Below are 17,750 nucleotides of genomic sequence, written 5' to 3'. Positions count from 1 at the left end.
CACACCCTATCTTGCAAAGCTCTCTATCAGAGGTGAAGCTCTGCCCTCTTGACAGTAACTATAAATTCAACAGAAGGCTACATGCAACAACTATGAATATCACAAATGGAGATGGCACAGCTTTATGTGCTTTGTTTCTGCCATGTGAGGAAGCTGTTGAAAATTTCTAGATGACCAAAGAAACCAGTTCATTTACCTCTGGGAAAAGGTGGGTGCTGAACCTGCACCATTGTTTTCGCAGCCTGGAAGGAAAAAAGAATCAACCCTAGCTCAACTCCCTATTCTGATTGTTTAATTCAATGCTGTGATCGGAGTGCAAAAGTCTACAAAGTATCTTGTAAACAACTGTAATGCCCGTGAATCCCAAATAAACCCCAGATCACATATAGTTTTTTAGATGTGGTATTTCATATGAAAGCAGAAATAATTTTTATTTTCTCCAAAAATCAAATTAGCCAAACATAATAAGGGCCTGGAGAAGATCATCTTTCCTGGACTCCAGAGAAAATCAAAACAAGTCCAGATCATGAAGAAGCTACAGAGTGATTGTGGTACAGATTTATTTTTATTTTTCCTGCTCTTTAGAGCATTCCTCTTTCTTTTAAATACCACTCCTTCCTCTTCCTGCACCAAGATATTGTTTGTTTAGAGATAAAACTCCTGAGCCCAGATTTAAAATACAGTCCTTAGGGTCTAAGTATGCATGTAATGGCAAGCATGATTCTGGAAGATTATATCAGTTCATCCAAAAATGAGAAACAGTGATGTTTTCTGGAGGGGCAATAGGACTAATAATAGTTGATAGAATACTTTTTTTCTTTATAAAACCAAACTCTAATTGCTTCAGGCATCAGAGATTAAACAGTAGGCAAATACTCACATCTACTTTATAGCTCTACAGCCTAGATGGGAAAAATGGCAGTTCAAATGATGTGCCTGTGTCAAATCATATGGGAGTCTGACTACAAGCTCTTGCTATTTTGCAGCCAAAACGAGGTTACAGATATATGCATATTCAGATTTTGCCTTGTTAGAGAATGTCCTATCAAAAGTATCAGAAAAAAACTGAACCTGAATAATCTGAAATAAAGGTGTGGCTTTGGGTTGGGGTGGGCTTTTTTGTTTTGTGTTAGTTTATATTTTGTTCATTTATTTAAATCAGTGCCTTGTCTACCCTTCAGAAACAGTTAAAGAAATAATTCCACATGGGTTATTGGAGAGTATCTGTATAGCTTGACTGCAATTACAGTGAGAATCTAAGGTTTCTTTGAGTTTTTGAGCCTCCAGTTCTCTCTTCTGTGCAGAAATAAATAGTAGAAGAGATTTTTGAAGTCTCTTTGGAAGGAGAGAGCAATTTAGCAACATCATTATTATAGACTGTAACATGTTTTTGAACAGAGTGTAATATATGCTTTTTAATAATATTTGATGTAATTGGATTACTGTCTCTTCAGTTTTTCACTGAACATCTTCAATTTATATTCTTAAATAAATTACTGTGTAAATAAAATATACTCAGAGTTCTTGTATGTGAACAGTACTTACATTTAATTACAAATGATCTGGATATGTTTATAGGTGAAATACATTAAAATTGTTTACAGGAAATAAGCTCAACTAGCACTAATTTTGAAATCTAAATTTTCACAACAGTACTGAGAGTAGCTCAGCTATTTTTTTGAACATGCTTTTCAAAATGGAATTTGGAATGCAGTAGAAAAAAAAAATCAAAGAAATGCCAAAAAGAGGGAAGCACAGAAGATCAAAATTCCATAGCAGGTTGGATCAATAAAATATTAAACTGTAGTTCTTAAATGTAAGTACTACACCAAGTAGTAACGTGGCTGTTCTTAAATGTTAAAGCCCTTGTTTTCTAAAGGAGACAGTAATAAGCAATTTGCCTATTCAATCCACTCAAGATTTAGACACCGTGCTATAAAAGCAAACATATCTGACACTTCTTCTATAACTTTAGCAGTTGGCTTTCCTGCTCCATGCCCAGCCTTGGTGTCAACATGGATGAGAAGTGGATTGGTTTGTTTACTGCTTCGGCCCACAATGTACTGCAGGGTAGCGATGAACTTCAGCGAATGCAGAGGGACCACACGGTCATCGTGGTCTGCTGTGAGAAGCAGCGTGGAGGGATACTGGATGCCATCTTCTTCTGGTAGTTTGACATTGTGAAGTGGAGAGTACCTGAGAAAAACACACAAATGTTTCCGTATTTTTTTCCTCAAGACTCAACAAGAAGTTCCTTTCCTACTGAAACCATCACAGTGGCACTTGTTAGCACTCAGAATAAAATAGTTCCCAGTCACATTAATCAGAATTGCACTAATGGCAACTGACACACAGTAGTGGCCACAGATCTCTGGCTCTGAAATGTGAAGCAAGTCCATTTCTTTATTTTCAAGAGGGATGTTATGTGTACAGCTCATAGGAATGTCCAAAATATCAGGAGTAGCCAGCAGGGAAACTGCAGTAAAACCTGTGAAGTCCATAGCAGGATCCATCCTGCTGGAAACAGGGAAATCGTGACTCTCAACAGAAGCTAAGAAATTAATTAAGATCTTATTATGGTTCGAGTGCCATTCAATTCCTACAAATAAATCCCACCCACATTGTATAACACAATTCACAATGGTGACTGTCTCTCCCTCACAGTAAAAAATACAATTCATCTAGTGGTCCACTTGAGAATATTCTGTTGTAATAGCCTAAAAGAGTCACTATTCAGAAAGAAAACCTTATGAACTGTTAAAAGCTGCTAGAAGAACAAGGTCTTTGAAAATATGAGCACTTGATTCAACAAGGCTTTGAAGGTAGTCTTTGATTCAAAACTGACTTGTAAGGAAATGCTGAACTCCCCAAATTCAGTGTGGGAAAGGATGAAGTAATCATTAGAATAGCTATTGATCATGACAACCAGAAAGTGTTGAGCAGACTACGTGTTTTAACAACCACAGAAAGTGTTTGAAGGCACTTACTTGTGCAGCCATTCGAACTGCTCTTTACAGTCGGAGCAACCATAGTCAGTGGTCCAAGCATGGCCGATGGTGTACTTGTGGAATTTGAGCATGTCCATCACTCCCACTTGGGCAATAGCACAACCAAACAGGTCAGGGCGCTGATTAGCACAGGCAGCTTCAGCAGGAAAAAAATTCCTTTAGTATTCAGATCTTAAAGAATTAACTTCAACAGTAAAAGGTTCACTACCAAGTCATACTGGGAGCAGGCTGTCAGTAAATAGGAAATTAAAGAAACTTTCAAGCAAAACTGTAAGCAGGTACACAAATGGATAAAAAAACGTAACTCTGAAAGATGGTATGTTAAAATGAACTTAAGAGCCATTTCTCTGCTCTTCAGACACCAAACATGTAGTGCTATGAAAACTGCCTTTCAAACCATGTAGTTCTATGAAAACTGCCTTTCAAACCACTGAAGGAGAAATGAACTTTTAAAGCATGTGAAATTTTGAACTACTGAACTGAAGGTACCTAAGCCATTCACTGTTTAAACTTTTAATATTAGTCTCAAGAAAGAAAAGTGCATTAAGGATTAAAAAACCCCCTGTTTACTGATGGAAGTTGTCTTCCATAATTACTATGTAAACCCGTAAGAAAAGAGTTTTGATAAAAGCAGACGGTTACAAAATCAGTGGAATAACCTCAAATTAACAAAGTGAATTGCTGCTGTATTTTCTTGTTTTACTATTTTTATCTTCCTACAAGAAGATTGTCTTGGAAGGGACAATATCATTAAGAATAATGCTTGCCTCATATATTTTAGAAACAAGTGCAGTAGCCCATCAAGCTCAGTGTTCAATGTATAAGAGTGGCAACTGGGAGATCTCTCCTGTAAATTATTATCTGATGAACTAGTTATTTCAGTTTTCTCTGAGTAGGAGTTATCTCCAGCCATCCTATAAAAAAGCCATCAAAACACACATCCCCTGTAAATACAGCTGTTTCCTCTCTTAATGTTTATTCATCCAGTATTCATCATATCCTGTATTAGTAAGTTCTTCAATTCCAATGACTGTTTCTTGATTTAAACCTTTTCCCTGGTGATTTTACAAATTCCTTTTTTTTAAGAAATAAGAGCACTGACATTTTCATGTAACTACTACAATGGATCCCAGAATCCCTTAATTAATTCAGAACTATTCACTGTGCATCTACATGTAAGTATAATCTTTCCCAAATTATTCTTATCTCCTCATTTCTGTCCATTGTAAAAATGGATTGACTATCGCCACTCTTTGCCTCCTGCTAACCCTGATATTGCTACGACATGACTTGGCTTCCAGCTCAGCAAGGACTTTCTTTCACAGCCTTATGTGAGGAAGCTTTTGAAAATCCAAAAAGAGCTCCTCACCTAGATCACTGTTAACAAGCCCCATATGCAGCCTGAACATTTGAAACATTTGAACATTCATTACATTTGAAAGCTGCAGCTTCAACCTGCAGAATTCTTTCTTTTATGTCAGCTATTATTTATTGGTTTCAACTAGCTTGCCCATTAGGGAAGTCAGATTTACTCATCTGCAGCTTGTGGATCACCATGAACCATTTAAAACTTGGCATTATACACTTGCCCCCTTCTGTTCCTCAGATATTCAGGCTTAGTAGCCTGTAATTTCATATCAGAGTTCACTTAGGATCCTGCATGTGCACCATCTGGTCTTGGCAACATACTACTTTTCATTGGATTGATTCATTCCAAAACTTTCCTTGCTGATGCTTCAACTGGAGTCAGATCCCGAGAATATTCCCCATGACAGACTGGTGCAGGGAACTCCCCCCCACACTCCTTAGGAGGGAACATCAATACAAACAGACCATTTAGTTGCTCTGCTTTGCCATTATTTTTCTTTAATGCTCTTTTTACATCTCACTAACCTGCAAGTCCCACAGATCATCTGGTCAGCTTCCTGCCTCTGATGTGCATAGAAAAATGTCATTGCTAATCTTAATATTGGAAGCAATTTGCTCATCACTCTCCTGTGATCTGTCTGTCCCTGCCAAGAGTTTACAATATACCCATTTTCTTCATTTAAATATGATTTTTACTTTCTGCAAAATGAAATTTTGCTTCTGGTCATCTCTGATATGTAACTATGCTAACTCTTTCTTATTTATGAGTCATTTCCATAAGGTATATATAGAGCCTTAAAGAGATGCTATGCAAAAGATCTTAAGGTTTTAACAGAAGCTTTTGATCAGATCCCTCTCCTTCAAGCTATTTCTTTTTTATGAACATAGATTATATTGTGGTAGGAACAAAAGCTAAAACAACTACCATAACATTTTATTTTAATACTCTTTATTTCAGAGGTCTCTTGGAGCACTGTCTGTTGCTCAGGATTTTGGAAGAAATTGCTCCTTGCTAGTTCCTTAAGTAGTTCAGTAAGAAATCACCTATGGAGACACTCATCCATGCACATTGTACCTTTTAAGTTAGGCACAATATTTAGTTATATGCATTAATAAAGCGTAAATTGGAACAACAATTTATTTATGAATTTTATTCTTCTAAACATAACGTTTAGCTTTAAAATTCAGTACAAAAATAAGCCTTCAAAACGTCGGAACTGGCTTTGTCTAGGCAAACACGAGAGGTCAAACACTGCATTTGCAGGAAGGTTTTCAGCTCACAGCTGTGCTGCTCTGCTCAGCTTGGGGATCACAGTGCAGGACAAGGAAGTCTTGTTTTGTGGCTGAATGAGTCAAGACAAGCTCAGGGCCCTGCAGTCCTCAGAATCACCTCCTGTTAGTCTGACTAAAAGGAAACAGTATTCTGGAAGAGTGACAATACTCTTCCTTGTCAGCTTTTTCTTCAATAAATAAGAACAAAGAAAATCTGGCAGTGGGTCCTTGAACTTACAAAATGAGTTATGATCTCTAATGCTGCATCAACAACTATTGCAAAATTTATTCTTGCTTTGATAAAAAAGACCTTACAAGAACTTCCTGAATTCACCTAACTACTCAGTCAAGGAAAATCCCTATCTGGCTCATCAAGAGCATGGAAATCCTGCTGGACTGTAATCTACCAGTAAATTCCAGGGAAGGGTTCTAACAAGATTTTTTACAGCATGGAGGTCTAGATTCCTAACACCTCTCTCCTACGAGAATGATGTAGTTCCTGCAGTTATCACTTGCTTCCCCTTATTAACACAAGGAGCCCAGCTGAATAGTTCAGCCAGTAAACCAGGGAGTTTTATTACTGAAGCTGGGTAGGATGAGCCTCATCCTGACTGAAGCTGAAGTCCACAAAACAATAAAACAATATTTTCAGAAGCTATGTAACATCTTCAAAGTTTACCTGCAATTTTTTGCAGTTTTTCTAACTGTATATTTAGGCTCATATAAAACTGACTTGTAAAATGCTTGCATTCCCAAATGGAGTACAAACCCTTTAATCCTTTATCATAATCACCCATTTCTATTTTCAATGCATAAACACTTTCTGCCACTGGTTACTGAGAAGCATATAAGCAAAAACCAAAATACAGCTTTACAAGTACTTGTTGATCTTTGAAACAATTGCTTTTTAAAAATAATAATGCAGGTCTAGCCAAGATGGCTTAGACCAAAGATCTGTATAATTCCAAATCCTGTTTCTTATGATGGATGCTAATTCACTGAAAAATACAATAATATCAACGGAGTCAGTATGCAGCAGCAGCTAAATAAAAAAAGAAGAGCAAGCAGAATGGGCCTAGTAAAACTGCTCGTTTTCTATTAACTCAGTGATCTATGAGCTTGAGGTGCCTTTTTTACCCCCTTCTCACATAAGTAGCTCCAATCTATCATACTGTCACCTTTCATGCTGCTTAAAAAAAGGCAAACAGACCCTGATACTATTACTTTGTGTCTCCTTTTCCTTTCCAAATTGCACAAAAAAATCACCTTCTTTTTTCTTCTGTTACTTTCAGATGCTTTCAGATAGGGATCTTATCAGAAATATATTTTGTAGCTCTTAGACTGTTCAGAATACAAGATCTTTCAGTGGCAACACCTCTGTTTAAGAGGAGGCTACGAATTTCCTTGAATTTAAGGACACAGCAGTGAATTTTAAGTGAACAAGGTGCATTTTTAACAGACCACACACACTTTACCAATGCTACATAAATTAATAGTTCAGTAGTTATTTTGTAATGGTTAACCTGAAGAAAGAAAAATAAGTAAAAAAAAAATGTTTTTTAAAGCATTCCTACTTTCTGTGTGATTTTACCACTGGGTTAGCTATTACATGAGACTGTGTGGCTTTTAACAGTCAGCCTTTGCCAGAGACTGAAGAATTCCAATGTCCTATGCAAAAAGCAAATCAAGTACTACTGTACATATTTAACACCTGGTATACATTAATGCATTGACATTCTGGCGACATTTGACAGGCAAATCTCAACAATTTTTTCCTGGTTACTTTAATAAGCCCAGCACCAAATCTGGGAAATAGACAAGCGGTTCTTACCAACTAAGAGGCCCCCATTTGATCCTCCATTAATAGTCAGCTTCTTTGGGGATGTGTAACCTTCCTTGATGAGGTATTTGGCAGCACACTGAAAGTCATCAAAGCAATTTTGTTTGTTGGCCAAGATACCACCTAGCACGGAAACAAAACAAATCAGCCGATACCATAAAATCCCTTTGATACCATCTCTTCAGAAAAACATATGTGCAAAAATACCTGGGAACAATTCCAGTTTCATGAATATTTTAATAATTGATGCAGCTCAGAAAAACAGCAAAAATGAGAGATTCTATCAACACAGAGAGGCTATAAGATGGTTCTGTCAATAACTCTGATGCTTTCAGAAACTCTGAATAATACATACCTATACCGTGGAGTCAGTGCCAGGTAATGTTCCTAACCAGTGAAAGGAAAGCTAAAAGCTTTGCACAGCAAAATATATACAAAATGACCACATAAAACCCACTTGAGGTTTGAGCTAATGGGACTTTAACATCATTAAACTCAGTGACAGTTTCTTAAGGCAATAAACAAGCTATGTAAAATAAGCACTTCTAATTTCCTGGATATATACTATGTGGCTGGTAATTTACTTTTTTTCCTATTAGTTGTTTTCAAACCAGATGATATAAAGCTATGGTTAAAAAGGGACTTCAGGTTGCATCTTGCACTGAAATTTTATTAATTAATTTTCAATATGGAAATGTTTAAGATACTACTGTCATGTTGAATGAAATTCCATATGTCATCAGATGTATAAGGGAATAAGTAATGACAGAAAATATTGGTTCAAATGACATCATTGATAAAACTTCCAGGTCTGAAAAAAAATGTTTTTTGCAGGGTGGGATAGGGAAGGAATAGGATGGTTTTCCCTACAATCTTTCAATTCTTTTAGTAGAAGAGTATCAGCTTAGAGAATTCACAATTCTAAATCTTGCTTGCTTGGCAAGAGACTAAAATTAGATGCTCCTCAAAGGTTATCCTACCTAAAGACCATGTTAATCGCAGGCAATTAAATGCTAGTAAGAAATGGGAACTAGGAAGAAAATCCTTGCATTCTTGTAGCAAAGGCAGTGGCCCAGTCAGGCAAGGGGGGCTTAAAGGATGCAGAAAGAGAAGTCCAGTTTCTTCTACTTTCTTTAAAACCTGGATGTTTATTCCAAGCTGATTGCCTAAGGTTCCCCCTATGGTCTAGGAACCTCTAGGACAATTAATTTTACCCTAAATTAAGTGAAGTGAGCTACTGGAGGTGTCTCTTTATCTCCATTCTCCATCAACCGATCCTAGCCAGCCAGTTTACAATGGTTGCTTTGTTTTTGTGTCACAGAAGTTTAGCAAGATAAGTCTGACATTTAGTCATAAAGATTTTGCAGAATTGAAACCAGTACATTTGTATTTGTCTTTTTTTTAATACACATAATTCTTGTATTAATAAGAGCATTGAAGAGAGGCATACTGGGACAACAAAGAAGCCTTCAAGTATGTGGGAATAAAGCGGAAATAAATCTTTCTCCTTGCTCAAAACACCAGGCTGGTGTAAGGTCAGAATCCTATTTATAAAATTAAACCTAGGTGAAAAAAAACTTCTGGAATTGCTTCTGGAATTAAAAAAGAACAGATACATATTTTATTTCAAACTGTGGTAAAAGACTTGGGTCAAAATCAAGCAGGAAACAGGAGGATCAAAGAAGCATTATCATATTACAATAAATTTTATTAAAATCTACTACAAATCAATCTGCAAATTAAAATTAATGAGGGATACTTCATCTTTAGCAATAATATCCTGTATCTGCAAGCACATACAGCTTCTATTTATGAAACTATTACATAATTAACTCAATTGTGAGGAAATGACCCAGACAAATAGTTGCCACAGATGAAACAGTAAAATCAAGATGCAATGATGTGGAAATACCATTTTGTCTGATAAAAAAGATATTATGGATTACTGCCATGACAAATTTCTAGATCATAAGCATCACTGTTGTGGCACATTTGCCTTGCTGACAACATTTCCAGCAACTTATGCACCAGATTCATGGAATATGAGCAAAATGTCACCATTAAATAAGGACAGGTATGTTGCTGAGATAAGAAGGACCTTTTCAAACTTTTTCCCCTGGTGGAGGAATGTGGAGAGTTGTCAACAATAAGGCAAGTGGACAAAGACAATTAAATGATCAAGACAAGGACTTGAAGGGAAAAACATGGACCGAAGTACATCAAAAGTGTTAAGAAAAGGGGAAAAGAGATTGACAGAGCTTTTATTGACCACCTGCAATAATGAAAGAGGTACGTGAAAGCCAGGTCATTTGCAACAGACAGACATTTTTTGTAAGATCAGCTCAAGACAAATAGCTGCATTTTCCAGTGTTTAAGTCCAGGGTACTTGACCTTGCTTAAAAAACCACAATTTTCCTTGGAAACCAAATTTTCTTTGGAGAATACTGTCTTTGTACAAAACTGGTTTTAATTAGGTTGCAAAAATGCAAATAATCTAATAAAAACCATCAGATTAACACTGGACAATATACAGATCTAACATGTAAGTAAGGAAAAAAGATCTACTTTTTTGCAGAACAAGTAAAATCCAAAAGGAGATGTGAGCATGGAAGAGGGAGTGAAAAGAAAATGTTGTAATTTTCATTGCTAAGCTTGCAGTTTTGTTCCTGTGCTTTGACTGACGTACCTTTATGCCAGGTCTCTCCATATTCGCCCCCACCCCTGATGTTTGCCACTGCTAGAACACCTCCCAGGTGTCGCACAAAGATAAGTCTTGACACGCTGAAAAAGCAAACAGGTAACAGGATTATTTTTATTTTCCACTTTTTATACACCTACCACTTCTACAGAAATACATCTGAGGGAAAGATCTCTCCCAAAATCAATGATGAAATTGTGAATTAAGTCCCTCCTGATGGTGAACCTGAGTAGTTCAATTTTTTAATGGTTATCCATGGAAATGAAACTCCCAGCAGCTTTAGGAAAGGAAGGAACCAGTGCTGCGTTCCTCCTTCGTTAGTTCTGCTCTGCAAAGGAGAGTGGCCAGTGGTTTGGCCTAACAGATGACCTGTCAGAATCTGTCATTATTTACAAAAATTATCTTCAAAGCAGACTAGAATTATGCAGTACCACTGGACCTCCATAGCTTTCTGAATTGTTCCTCCTTCATGGGACTTCCACTTCTTCAGAGAGGAAAGGAAGAAATCAAAGAATTAAGACTTAAGATCAGCACTTCATCTTTGCTTACGAGAGGTATTTTCAACCTAACTTCTGCTTAATATACTTCTTTTGGACCTTTGCAATACTGTGTTTGCAAGAAAAATTCTGTATCTACTTCTGTGACATGGTCAGCAATCAAATCCGCAGCTGGCCAACTGCATTCTTATCCATTTTTCTCTCACATTGCTAAATACAAAACAAATAGTATAACATGAAATTATAGGTTCTGCCTCCCCTACTATCTCCTGAACCTGTCTGAAAGCTAAAATAGCATGTTTTTTTAAATGCCAAATTGCAAAAGTATTGAAGATATTACTATCTTTAAAATTAATGGAAGTAATTCAAATTATATTTAACAAATAAAAAATGTTAATGGTTGATCTGTTGAGGCAGATCAATCTGCAGATCTGCACATAGCAGAAGCTGAAGGCCAACCACACATATGCTAAGGAAACAAGTAAAATGTTAAAATTTAAGCTCAACAAGTCTTTCTTTTCCCCACTTCTACTAGGTTTAAATTTCTTATTTACCTGAATTATTTGCTAACCCAGAAACCACTGTCTGCAGAAAACAAATTTGTTCAACCACAAGGGTGGGTACTGGGGTTGATCAGACCATAGAGATCAACCAAAAACCAAGGGAGTCTGGTCAATAGGCCGACGTTAGCTTAGGGTGAGCAGTGTCCTGCCAGCATTGCTCCCTGGCAAAGTGGCATGTAAATAGTTCTGTTCACAGAAGGTTGTAGTTCTAGAAGGTTCCCCAGTTCTTCTTTGACTGGTTGTCCTTTGGTGCATAATTTTGCATATTCCTAATCTCCACTTCCTATTGGACCCTCACCCTCAGGTTCCACCCTTTACCCTGCTCTATAAATACAGCCTACCTACCCCATTTTGGGGTCTTTGGAGCTTGTCCTACATTCATTGTGGTTCAGCTTTTACTGTTTGTTACTTTTGTCATTAAACCCTTTTGCTTTTTGGACTACTCCATTGACCCGTCTTTTTATTTAATACCATCGAACCTTCGGCTGACGTGGTCCTGAGGTGGCAGCAGGTCAGAGCACCACACAAGGGCAAGGATTGGGTCTTTTTACCTTTAAGTCCCATTACTGCTCATCAGAAATGGCTTGAAAAATGGTGTCTGATGTGGATGTAGTGTCACAACAGGTGAAGTTTTCATACCTCCCAAAGCAATTACCTATGTACTGGCACATGGTCTTGAGCATATATATCAAGGAGTAAGGAAATGAAAAGCACAAGGATAACTGATAAGAGACTTCTTTATTTTCATAACCATCAAAGGAAAACCTTCTACCTAGGCTGGTTATCCAGTCCCGTAGATGGCTCAGGAGGCATGAATTATCTCAGCTTCTGTAAAATCAAGTCTCAAGACCATCACTGTGAATTGCATTTTCCCTAGAGTGCTGTGACATGCTGATCAAATGCAAGATTGATATTCTATAAGCACATTGTGCAAAGGTCAGAGAGCGTTACTCTGTCAAACTCCAGGACTCTTAATTTCAACAGGTTGCTACACAGCTGATGTGGAGTAACCTGACAATAGGTTGCCTCATGGGACTGCGGCTTCTTAATTTTTGGTATGTAGAATCACAAAACCTCCAAAATATTCTTCACTTCTTTTCCCTGTCTGCCTCAAACTTTGGACCTCTTGGTCAAAAGTTACTTGATTCCCTAATAATCAGAAGTAGCAAGTAAGAACTAAAGGTATGTTTGCTTCCCAAACATATTGCCTGAAAATACTTAAAAAAATAAAATATTCCACAAGACAGTCCGTCCTCTTCCATCTGCTGAAAGAAACCGTGCCCGTCTGAAGGCTCACTGTGAGTCAGGACCTGAACTTAACCAATACTTGGAGGTCCAAGCTTGTAACAAACATTCTCAAAGTTTTTCTCTCAAACTTTACTTTTAAGTTCAAGGAAGCAGGTTTTGTAAGTACAGAATCCAGATTTATTACTTTTTTATGAAGTGAAAATTCCAAGTAATCAGACAGCACGAAGCTCAAGTTTCACATACGGCCCTACTACTGCCTCCTGTGCTTTTCCAGGTGGATTCTTGCTTCCAGATTTGATTTCAAGTCAGCTTGAGTCACAGCAAACTGCCCAGTCAACCTGCATGGCTATGAAATGTCTCATTCTGCAAGGCAAAGTCTGGTTCCCTGCTCCTGCCAACAGTCTCTGTAACCTTTTGCTCATTATCCCTGTTCTTCCTTCTCTCCTGTAAACAGGGTAAAGGAAAGGGCAACAGGGTCAGGACAGAGTCAGTGGAGGGATCAGAAGATAGTTCCTGCCCTGAAGAGCTCCTTCCAGACCCTCTAATCACTCTTAAGGAGCATAAAACAAGAAATAATACATCAGCTATTGATTTTACAGTAGGGAACAATGTGAGGAGCTGTGTTTCACAGAGCAAGAATACTTCTGTAAAATTGTTGATCTGCTGTCAAATATTAGAATTGACACAAAAATGCAGGCTAGTACACAGGTGACAGTGAAGAAGTCCTGAGCTACTGGATTTGGTTGCTTTTTCACCATTTGTGGAGCTGAAGAGAGCAGTAACAGAATAAGGAGTAATCATCCACTCTGCACTGAGGGCTGCTCTGTTGCCTGACCTCTCTCCAGCCTGACAGTCTCTCTTCCCTGTGCCACCTCTTTGCTTAAAGGCTGGGAACAACCTGGCAGTGAAATGCAATTTCACAGTCTGCTGCACAACCAGCTGTATTCCAAGATGAGTTAGAAATTGCTTCTCCTGTACCCACGCAGGCACACACAGAACAGTGAAGGGAAACATGTTGGTTCCTACAGCAGAGTTAGCCAAATCTGAGGCATTAGTGGTGGGTTTGTGATGGCATTTCCTCAGCAGCTCTGCCAAGCCACTGGTATCAGTTCCATCAGCCTTCACTTGCTATGTGGGCTGTATAATTAATGACAGTGCTCCAGCAAGCACCATCTCAAAATGCCACCAAATGCAGCTCTCCAGTCCAGAGAAGCATATGAAAGATGCATGCTTGCATTCAAAAATAAACCAATGCTGTATCTGACTGAATGACTTTGACCTACCATTCTTGCAGTTATTTTTGGATCCTGTAACCTGCTGGTTTGTTTCTATTGCTTTAAGTGATTTTTTTTTTTCATTTTTTATGTGAAAAGAAACACCAGTTTGTGAATTAAGCAGAAATAAGCTCCCCAAACCAGAGAGCTGGCTCATGATAATTGGTGTGAAACACCAATAAGAAAATACTCTACAGGCTGGAAGACATACAGGACAGAATCGAACCACTGGAAAGGAGAAGATGGAACACTTTGTGGAAAGTTTTAAAAACCTTAAGTTTAAATAAAAAAGCCCAGGACTATTTAGCCAGGAATTTTTTTTTTGTTGGTTTTTTTTTTTTTTTAAAGGTAAGCTGGCTACTACTTGGTTACATTTCCATGGCTACATCTTAGCTCAGGATAGGGTGAGTGAGGCATGAGGCAAGCCTCAGCCTTGGCCATCCTGTGGCTGCTTTCTAGCACTCATGCCTGTAGTCATAAAAACCATATGGAACAGCACCTGGACTTGGGAACTCCTTGTGGAGAACTGCAGTATATAGTAACAGGGATGGAGTAAAACATTTGTGGAATCTGCAAGGTAAAGGGTGAACTGGACATCCCGCTATTCTGGCATAAATTCTCTCTTACAATTTCCCTGATTCTGCCTGCCTACTTTTGGAACACATTCCCTCACCAAGTACTCAATTCTCAAGTTATTAGTCATGAACATGTATTTGAAGGCTTTGGCTTTTCTTTTCTTTCTCTTAGAAAGAGAAAGCTGAGAAATCATATCTTGATATTAAAGGAAGAGAGTAAGTGTGGCCAATCTTGTTTTGTTTACATTGTCAGTGGGATAATACCTTTTGATCTGGTCATTGGTAGTTCTCTCTGCATTTACTTTTAAGGGACTGTTACAGATTCATATTCTTAATTTGTGAACTGTATAATGAAGGTTTCATAGGGTTCAGGAAAATATAGGTCACTGCTCCTACCTCCCATCTTCCTCTCTTCTAAATGTCAGCTGCACCCTCTTGCTGCTGTTTGCTGGACTCCTACGAGAATCAATTTTTAGCTTGCCAGAATGGCAGAAAACCACCCACTCTGTTTCGCTGGGATAGTTTTCTGTCATTCTTGCGAGGTAAATCAGCTTAGCAAAGGCTCCAGCAAGCACCAGGGCCAATGGATGGGAGGTGGAAGTAGGCACTGTGAAATAACTTCTCCTTTTGCCAGCAACCAGTTCATGTCAGCTCTGCAGTATGTGAAATTTTACCTTAAACCAATAGATATGTAATATTTATTTTACATTCTTTTAAAACAAAAACATGGTAAGTTTTATCACAGTTTTCAGCATCTACAATAAACTGTAATAAATCAGTAGTTGAACCTAAGTAAAAAAGAATTTTAAAACTATGCTAGTTATATAATTGTGTCTCTCAAGAACCACAGGAAATTAAAAGTGTAGCTTTATGAGGCAGATAAAAAGCTTACAAATAATAAACAGAACACAAGACGGGAGGTCTGTTGTTAGACAAGGTATTTGCTAAAAATCACAAGGAACTGTAAATGCTATTCAGAAATACAATCACAGCAAATAAGAAAGGCAAGCACTACAAAGGATTTCTTTAAATGTGCTAACTCTAAAGCAAGACTGCTTTAGGTAGCACCTAAACTTAAAAGGATTGTTTCATAATAGATTATTTTTCTATGGTGAGCTGCTCTTCTGCTTCCTGAAAATTTGTTCTCTATTCAGCCCTTTCCATTTCAGTTTTCCTCTGCCTCACCTAGGAGCATTTCTTAGCTATTCAAGCACTGCCTCTTGGCAAGTCTATTCAAATTGCCTTGCTTAAGAAATATTTTCTTTACAGAGATCATCTATGCAATAAAGCTTATAGCTTTTGAGAGCTACAAAGCCTGTTCTGAACACAGAATTTTTGATTTACAACGTGTTGCTTTGCATTTGTGAACACAGTATCATTAGCGTTTCAAGATCCTCCTTCCTGATCATATGAGACACAGACGGATTTTGTTTCCGATATAATCTCAAAAGTATATTATGAAAATGCAGCCAAATTTTTATTATTTATATTAATTTAGCTAAACATTTGATTTTCTATAATATTTAGACATAGGTAACTGTTTAACTTGGAAAAAAGAGAACTTCCTATGTTATTAGTTCAGCAAAGGGCTCAAATATTTCCTTAATATATGTGTCCACGTTTTTCTGTTGAACTCAGTGACAGAGCAAGAAGAGGTTAAGGTGTAATCCTAAGGGCAGGGTGACTGTTGTAAACCTCAGGAGAGCAGAGCACTTCTCTGCTCTGACATAATTTCTTCTGCGAGCCTGCGTAAAACCCTTGAATTCAGAACTAACAGAGCAGACAAATGATGCCTGGGCAGCCCTTATGGCCTCCATCTTGCTTCTTAGGAACCTGAAATGCATCCTGTCAGATTCATGGTGCACCCTGCCCACAGTCTGTGACAGCTGTTAATGCCAGATACTTTAAAAGAAGGTGTGAATCACCCTACTTACCTGTAGCTTGGTGTAATTGATATGTTGAAGCCTCCATATCCATACAAGAAGGCGGGATGAGAACCATCTAATTTAATTCCTTTCTTGTGAATAATAAACATTGGGATCTTAGTGCCATCTTTGCTAGGGTAGAAAACCTAAGACAACAGAAAAAGAAATACAAAATGCACTTAGTGCTGTAACTCTCCACAAGTGCTGTTAACAAGAACCAGAGGTGATCATTTGTACAGTGTCTGACGGGTAAAATCTTCCGAACAACTTGCACCAATTGCCAGGTCAGGTTCTGTAAATGGGCACCACCCGCTTGGTTGCTTAGCGGCTCTGGACAATGTATCAAAATGAGAGAATACAAAGGGTACGACAGTATCACCTTTAGGTATCTTATCCATCAATTCTACACACAAAATCGTGTAAGAAAATATTACAAGAAGAATACAGTTCTCCTGCAAGGGAGCTGTGCTTATGAAAACATTAGGGCTGCATGGTCCATCACATGTGAAAGAGCTGGCAAAAGACTGAGCTGGGACAGAGAACGAACAGATAAAACCAGATTTCCTCACAGATTAATTCACCAAGGTAGGTCTGTATCCAGCAAAAGGGGACAGTCTAAAAGGGGACAGGTAAGCACTGCCCAGTCTTTCAGATTCTCTCTGGGACACTTCAACCTTGTCAGGGTGGTAACACAAGCCACGACAGAAACTTTTGTAGCGCTTTGGTGTATTTTTCGGACATTACTAAACAACTAGAACCAGGAGACCCAACCTTGCAGAATCCCCAGTCTGTCAAGACAACTGAACTGACCACTGGCTTTATTCCTGAAAGGAAACCAGCTCACCAGACACCAAGTATCCACATAGCACATGCTTTCACATGTCCTTCTATTGCTGCCACAACATTGTGTGAAGTTAAAAACTGAACTCCACATACACAAACAAAGACTATAATTGCTTAACACAGTTCCTACATCTTCTTGTTTTGATGCATGTCTCTGCCTGCATACTCTAATCTGGGATCCACTGTGTCATATTTTGCCAATCAAGCAAACAACATGGCTGTGAATGCAGTTTGTTCCTTGTCCTAAAATTCTGGCTGATTCCTTTTCACTGCCTTGCTTTAACATCATTGCAGCTTCTACTCTAATTAGAACAAAAATGTAGTAAATGAAGAATGACACATTCTTATAATTGAGATGCATGTCTACAATCTCTGCTTTAAAAGGAGATAGTCCTACCGTGATTGGTAAAGCACATGATCAACAGGTTCTATTTTTACACATGAACCTCATCAGTAACATGAACCTATGCAACACATTTATTCTGAGCATTGCCTGTAATGTGAAACATGTAAATCCACATGGCACACTGAAAACAAAGTAATCACATTTAATTTTATTTTAATCATTGCTAAGGAAATGTAAGGAATCTCAAATGAAATCGTATCTACCTCCAAAGGCTTTACCAAAACCTCTAGACA

At 38.0% G+C, this 17,750-nt stretch overlaps 1 protein-coding gene across 1 annotated transcript in view; it reads right to left on the bottom strand.

Moving 5' to 3' along the window:
- Positions 1-1,521: 1,521 nt before the first annotated feature.
- Positions 1,522-17,750, bottom strand: part of PREP (prolyl endopeptidase) — an 83,503-nt gene continuing 67,274 nt past the window's right edge. Inside the window, exons 11-15 of the mRNA XM_005518239.3 lie at positions 16,278-16,414; positions 10,175-10,269; positions 7,480-7,611; positions 2,988-3,144; positions 1,522-2,196 (exon numbers count right to left, since the gene is read on the bottom strand). Coding sequence (XP_005518296.2) covers positions 1,902-2,196; positions 2,988-3,144; positions 7,480-7,611; positions 10,175-10,269; positions 16,278-16,414 — 816 coding nt within the window. The 3' untranslated portion in view covers positions 1,522-1,901. The remainder of the gene's footprint in view (positions 2,197-2,987; positions 3,145-7,479; positions 7,612-10,174; positions 10,270-16,277; positions 16,415-17,750) is intronic.

Source organism: Pseudopodoces humilis, chromosome 3, assembly GCF_049639895.1.
Source record: "Pseudopodoces humilis isolate 2021_Gansu_Grassland_sample_001 chromosome 3, ASM4963989v1, whole genome shotgun sequence".
Lineage (NCBI taxonomy): Eukaryota > Metazoa > Chordata > Aves > Passeriformes > Paridae > Pseudopodoces > Pseudopodoces humilis.
The sequence above is the reverse complement of the archived record's forward strand: the minus strand, read 5'-3'. Positions and strand labels throughout refer to the sequence as shown.